This window comes from Cannabis sativa, chromosome 1 (assembly GCF_029168945.1).
Source record: "Cannabis sativa cultivar Pink pepper isolate KNU-18-1 chromosome 1, ASM2916894v1, whole genome shotgun sequence".
Taxonomy (NCBI): Eukaryota; Viridiplantae; Streptophyta; class Magnoliopsida; order Rosales; family Cannabaceae; genus Cannabis; species Cannabis sativa.
The window spans coordinates 4,344,545-4,351,527 of NC_083601.1; the positions used below are offsets into that span (position 1 = coordinate 4,344,545).

At 36.3% G+C, this 6,983-nt stretch overlaps 1 protein-coding gene across 1 annotated transcript; it reads right to left on the minus strand.

The window, feature by feature from the left end:
• Positions 1–3,534: 3,534 nt before the first annotated feature.
• Positions 3,535–6,189, minus strand: LOC115705522 (uncharacterized). Its single transcript, XM_030632866.2, has one exon. The coding sequence runs from the start codon at positions 6,120–6,122 to the stop codon at positions 3,774–3,776; it is 2,349 nt and encodes a 782-aa protein (XP_030488726.2). The 5' UTR covers positions 6,123–6,189; the 3' UTR covers positions 3,535–3,773.
• Between the last annotated feature and the right edge of the window lie 794 nt (positions 6,190–6,983).

Below are 6,983 nucleotides of genomic sequence, written 5' to 3' on the forward strand. Positions count from 1 at the left end.
AACACAGTGCATTAATAGTAGCAAATGAATAACTACTGTAATCATCTTCTTTCCAATACAATCTTTACTATAGTCTATAAAGACATACATGGAATGAGGAATGGGCTTCAAAATTACCAAAAAACACCAACAAGAGTGGTATTGGTATTGGTATTGGTAGTATTAGTGGGAGCCTGGGAAGAAATGAAGAAAAGCAAAGATGATGTATATAGTATATAGAGAAGGTTAATCATGGGGTAGCATTGAAAGTGTCAAGATTCTTGTAGAAAGAGAGTCTTGTCCTGTATTAATCATTATATCTACTTTCTCTTTTACAAAAACATAAGTGGGTTTGAACAATGAAGCCATACTATACAAGTGAAAATAAATAAATAAATAATTAAATTAACACAAAAAAAAAAAAGAGGGATTTCCTTTCTAGTTGGTAAGCAGTCAGTATTTGCCTGGCCCTGCCGACAGGATCGGCAATGTTTCCACCGAATTCAGTAAGCAAAAGGCAACGAAAGGTAAAATTAGAACTAACTCAAAATATAAACTACTATATACTATACACAAAAACTCTTTTGTATTAACTATTTTATTTTCATGCTTTTGTCACATATGGCAAACACTTGATATTTTTCTACTGTTCCAGATGAGATTATAGAAGGTGGGGAAAATCTAATCTTCTTTATTGGGGAGGATATGGGATCCTATGGTAAGAGGGTATAATTATGTTTTAGGTTATTGAAAACTCTATAACATCAACTTTAGAGGTGTAACAACACAAAGCAAGTATGATAGTATTTACCAAACTTGGGAGTTTTTCTCTTTGCTACTATAAGGAATTAAATGATGACCAACCAATAACTCTCCACGTTATTTTGTCATGCATATACATATAATCCTCACACCTCACCCTATTTCTTCCTATCTTTTTCTCAACTGTGTTATGTGTCATTGATGAAGAAAAATAAAATGTCAAAATGGATTTAAATGTTTCACCAGCCAGAACCAGATCACTCTAGCCAAAGTGAATTTCTTAAAAGTTTTGTTTTTTTTTATTCTTAATAAAGAGTTAAAAGGGGCATTAGTACATATTACATATATGTTGCATTAGATTAACAAGTTGTGTGTGCATTGGTTTCGAACACTTTGTTACATCAATTTTTTTTTTATGGCAAAAAAAAAAAAATAGTGATTCTTTACAGAACTGCTAAAACCACCAACCTGTTACAATTAGTCAAAATTAGTAGCCGAAATAAACATGCAGAATTGTTTGAAATTCGTTGCAATATCCCTTTCAACCATCTTATGTGCCTCCTCAAGCCGACAAACCTCCTTGCTTCAGCTTTGCCCAAGACTTTTTTAGCAATCATGTAAAGACTAATTTGATAATCCTGCAAAAATAAAATTCAATTTACGACGTTGGAATTAAAATATTCACGAAAGGGCCCCAAACTCAAGAGTTAAAAATATTACAAAAATTGGAATGTTTTAAATGACAAGTTACCAAAGATGATGGGACACTATAGCCAAGATAATTAAGCATATGAAATGAAAAATAGGAAGGAGAAAGAGAGTAATGAGAGGCAAAGGTCCCACACTATACCTCTCACTTTCTATTGACCATGACAACCACGAAAAAAAAAAAAAGAAGATGAAGAAGAAGAAAATAAACTGAGATGGACATCCTCTCTTTCATTGTGGGGCTCTCTCCAATTTCAGTAACAGACACAGAAGGAGATATTATTCTGAATTGAATCAACAACAAGTATTGCTTGTTTAGCTACAAAGATTCTTTCTCAAGTTCTTCCGAGGTTGACCCATGTGTGACTCTCAAGACCAGTTTGCTATCCCACCAACCAGTTCAATAAGAAAAAAAAATAAAAAAAAAACCTCTGCAACAGAAAGAGAGTTCCAAAATTTAAAAAAATAGATAAAAAAAATAGAACAGTTGTCACTTTTGTGTCCTTTTGCAACTTCTATTCTCAAAGAAACTAAAAACATTTATAGTGTTCCACTCCACTCCTTTTCTAAAACAAAGTTTCTCCACGTGTTTGTGTTTTCCCATTCCATCTCTGTCAATAATCAGCATATATATTTTTATATATAAATATTATAAGGTTATTAGACAGTGTGCTAAGACCTAAGAGGTGGTTAATAAGAAATTGTCCAAGAATGGTTTTTTTATTGAGGGGACAACAGTCCAAATTGAAATCGAATTATGCTTTTGCATTAATTATTTTATACACTATTTCATATTGTAATTGAAAAATATAGATTCCATGAGAAGGGAAGGACACATGCAGTAACAGTATTATAAAGATCATGAAAAATTGTTTAGAAAGCCATGCAGGTGTGCTTAAAATCATCCTATCTGTCAGCACCAGTGTATATTTTTTTTTTTCTTTTATTGCAAAGCAAAGCACTTATTTGCATGTGTTTGTGTGCACGTCCATCTCTGAACTCTATCTGATTCTCAGACCTTAGGACACTTAAATACAGGCATATATACTAACTACCTAATTTCTAGTTGTCTGATACTTAAAACACCATTTATCTTCAAACACTTGGCATCCAAACCAAATTGGATGTATCCCACATAAAAATCAACTGCCTTTGTGGAAAAAGCCAATTGGGTGTAAATTTGACTTTTTTTTTTTTTTTGGATCAACTTCCATATCTAGCCTCAATCATATCCAACAGAAAGTTTTCACAATCAAACTATATACATTTAGCACAAGAGCATATTTAAATAATCAACACCCCCCAATTACCTAAAGTGGATATAAGAAATAAGTACTTTGAAGTTTCATGATGTACATTTCTAGCTAAGCAAGTAGACCTTTTCTCTTAGTTAAGTGGAACTTAACTTATAATATAAAATATTAATACAACCCTGAAATTTGTTAAGAAAAGATTAAAAGAGGAGCCGCAGTGAAAGGTTGGATTGCTTTAGGCTCTCAAGTGAGAATAAACAGTAAAAAAAAAATGTCTTTGTTTAAGAAACACAAAGCTTAAGGTCAGTAAAACATAGACAAGTTATGTAGTATTCACATGATCATCAGACGAATCAACTTTAATTAATCAAAGTGTTAGTTTAGTCACGTTAGATTAGAATACTATATCGAGTAAAATAATAGTTACAAACCCCTTATTAATAAGTAATAAGTCAACAATTAGTTCTTGATTTTATTTTGAGTAAATATGTGGGCCACATGCACTGATGCACCATCGCTTTGCGCCAAGATCAGATTGTGAACCATTTCTACCATGTTGAGTAACAGAGGAAATTAAAATTAATAACACATAATTTTAATCAGAGAACTGTTACAAAACAAGTTACTAATTGTCAATTGATATAGAAGAGAAGAAGAAAACAAAAGGGTGGCTTTTAAACTAGAAGCCTCAAATCTAAAGATAGAGAAATTTAAGAATGTTTTCTCAAAATTACTCAAGTTCAACAAAGTGTCATAGAGTCTATACAAGGTTGATCACACTGGACAAGGTAATCCTTTACGAGCACGTACAAGAAAGAATCCCAAAGTAAAATTTTAGTGAAAGATTAATGATTTCATTGAACCATGCAGCAAGCCTGGTTTAGTAATACATTTGTTCAATTCCTTCACATTGTTGTTCAGCAAACCATAATTTCCTCAAAATTTCTAATCTATACGTAATGAAGGAAGGGTGAAAAAAAAAAGAAGAGAAAGAGAATAAAATGAAGAAAAAGAATTAAATAAAAATCCTAAAGCTACAAAGAAACCCACAAGAGATTGAAAAAGAAAACATTACACAGAGGGTGCATCGGCAAAGACCTCATTGAGCATGTCGTCCTCAACATTTCCACCACCAAAAAGTTCTGCATCTTTTTCTTCTTCATTGGAAAGATCCCTTCTTTCGAGCTTGGCATGAGCTGCTACAAATATCATCTTCTGGGCTTTTTCTACACCTATCTTTGAGTGTCTATGCACACAAATCCATTTTGTAAATGACCAATTGCACTTAAATCCACATGAGGTTGCTTGAAGAAAAATAAGCCTAACTGCAACCTTACCTAAAGTCTTAAACTCGCTTAAGCAAGTTTCCCATACAAGTCTACTGCTTTGTGGATTGGCAACTTTCATCTTTCCAGTGATGGGGTCTCTTTGTTTTACTTGAACTGCTTGAGCATAAAGGGGGTCCAGTCCTTCTGACCTCCATTTCATAAGCTCCATCAATGCAATATGAGCTTCTTCTCTGCTAACCAACCTGGTTATGAGCTTATCTACATCCTTTTGTTGCTCATGAGTCAAGCACTTGAATGGTGGAAGATATTTCCCACTTGTGTCCCTGATCAAGTTAAGAGGGTCAAGTATAAAAGCAGCAGCCCAAGCTGGGTGGTACATTTTCTTGAACCGATTTTCTATTATTTTGTCAACTGGTGCTTCGGCAATGCTGCATTTAGCACACCATTCCTTCACTTTTGCTCTTAACTCCTCCCAAAGAGGTAAGCATTGCCCAACTAATGGCCTCTCAACCTCAATCTCCTGAACCATCCCTCTGATCAGCTTCACAAGAGAATAAACTGAATCCAATTCATTCCAAAAGCCTTCACTCTGAATCATCCTAACAACCTCTCGCCCAGTTGGATCCTCTACAAGAACCACCTTACAGGAATCATCCATCACAACCATTTGGAGTACCCGGGAACAGCTCAACACATCCTCCAACATTGCAAGAACTGGTCCAAAGTTCTTTGAAGTATCAAATTTCGAAGAAGGAACTCGAAGCAACCCTGCACAATCAAGCTCCTGTGTCTTGTACTTGAGGAAAACATTCCTAACCTGACTCTCTGTATTTACAAAATTCGCAAGCTTTTTGCAATTCTCAGTGACAACTCTGAAAAGTGGAAACTCTTTGTTGAAATCCTTAATCAAACTAACGAAGCCCTGAAGCTGACAAGAGAGATTCACCATCCAATGGTTCTGAACCTCCAAATTCTTCAAAGCCTTGGCTTTATACTTATCTGAAACTATCCCCACGCAACGCTGTTCGGACCCTCCACATATCCCACTAACAGTATCCCACAAAATCTCCTCAGCGTACTTTGATGGCAACGCGCCTCCAGTAAAAACGGCCTTTTGAAAAACACTAGTCCGGTTAGGAAGATTAACAGTGAACTTGACCAAATTTTCATCTCCACAAGGAAAGTCACACACATTCTTGCTCTTCCAACCACTAGAAGCAACTTGAAAAAACATGGCATCTTCTATTCTAGCTTCAGACTCCACTTTGGCCTCCTCAAACTTCGCGTCGAGCCGAGCACCCAAAAACTCGCGCCGAGACAAGGAAGGCAACCCCACATGGTTAAGGAAAGCCCTGAACTTGGGATGCTCGAGGCTCGATAACGAGACCGACCCACATGACTCGTAGAACCACTCGGCAAGTAACTCGACCGCCGAGTCAATTTGTTCCTTACTAAAAGTCGGACCCGGTGAGGCTTTAGGACTCTTAAGCTTCTTCACACTGTTTTCTAACATTGCTAAAGCACCCAAATCGTCTTTCCCACCTGATAACATCGAATGGTGGTTATATAATCCTGTATTATTACTACTATTATTATTATTATTGTTATTAGCACCACCGCCGGCGTTCTGCGGCGGCAAGTACCCGAACTCGCCGCAGTACCTGGTCGACTCAACCATTGCTAAAGAATGAACCTCTAAAGCAGTAGGGGGAGCGTGATGAGGAGTTGGAGGACTCATACAGCTTTGGGAGCTTCGCTTTCTGTGGTTGTGTGAAGAAGGAGAAGGCAACGTCGTCAACGGCAATGGCGAAACCGAGGAATTGGGTCTCAGTACGGAGCTTATATTGGGGCAAGTACCCCTTTTCAGATGCTCGGTGGCAGTTCTCGACGGGTTCGAAGCCGAGAAAACTGAGTCGCAAAGAGAGCATTTAAGCTTCACTGCTTTTGGGTTATTAGTACTGGGATTTCGAATCAAAATAGGCTCCAAATGAGCCCAGTACCAAGCACCTTTTCCTTTAATGGCCTTTGTTCGAACAGTTACAAGGCCCTCATAGCGTTTGTTGACAGCCTTGGCAGCTAAGTCGTCTGCGGAGGGGAATGGGTCAGAAGGGGTTGAATTTGTGGAAGCCATTGATGGTGGAAGAAGAGAAGAGTGAAAAGTAGTAATGGGTTTCGTCCATTAACATTGGTCGTACGTGTTGGTTGGCTTTAAGGGTGGTATGCTAGACTTTTTATTGGGAAATTTACATGGGAATTTTTCACCTTTTTAGTGTATTTTTGTATAAGTTTCATACTGCAGTATACTGTGTTAAGTTTCACTGGTGTTCTAATGGTATTTTTTAGTTGTTCTACTCTTGTTTTGAGTTGTTCTGTTTTGTATTTTACTGGTGTTTTATAAAAACACAGTATTTTTAAAAACTTTTTCGTGTGACAGTATTTTTGTAAAAGTTAACTCAAATTCCATTATTTTTGTAAGTTTCCCTTTTTATTTGGGCTTACATTAAGTTTTATTGGTTTTATTAAAACTTGGGTTGATTGGATAAGTTAGCCCATGTGTTAGCATCTGTGTGTAAAGTCTAGGTGAAGCAGAAGTGTGGGCTTTTCTAGTTGACTGAAACCTTTGATGAGCAGGCCCAGCCCAACTAGGGTTTTGTAGCAAAGTTCCCTCCCTAACTCTATAAATACATCTCATCACAATTATATATATTTTGATAATCAGAGAAATAAACTGCTTCTGATTTAGAGATCTAGGGAGGAAAACTTAGTTGATAGTATTGCACTATCAAAGTGGAGTAACTGTTGTGGATCAAACAGAGATAATTGCTATTGATCAATCAGGTACACATACCTAATTATTATATCTTATTATTGTGTTGAATTTGTCATATGTTATGGGGCATCTTTGCAAGCTTTATGGTTAAAGAATTTGATTTTAGAGATATGACTAGTTGATCCTATTTCCTCTCCTATACTAATCTATTGTGATAATAAT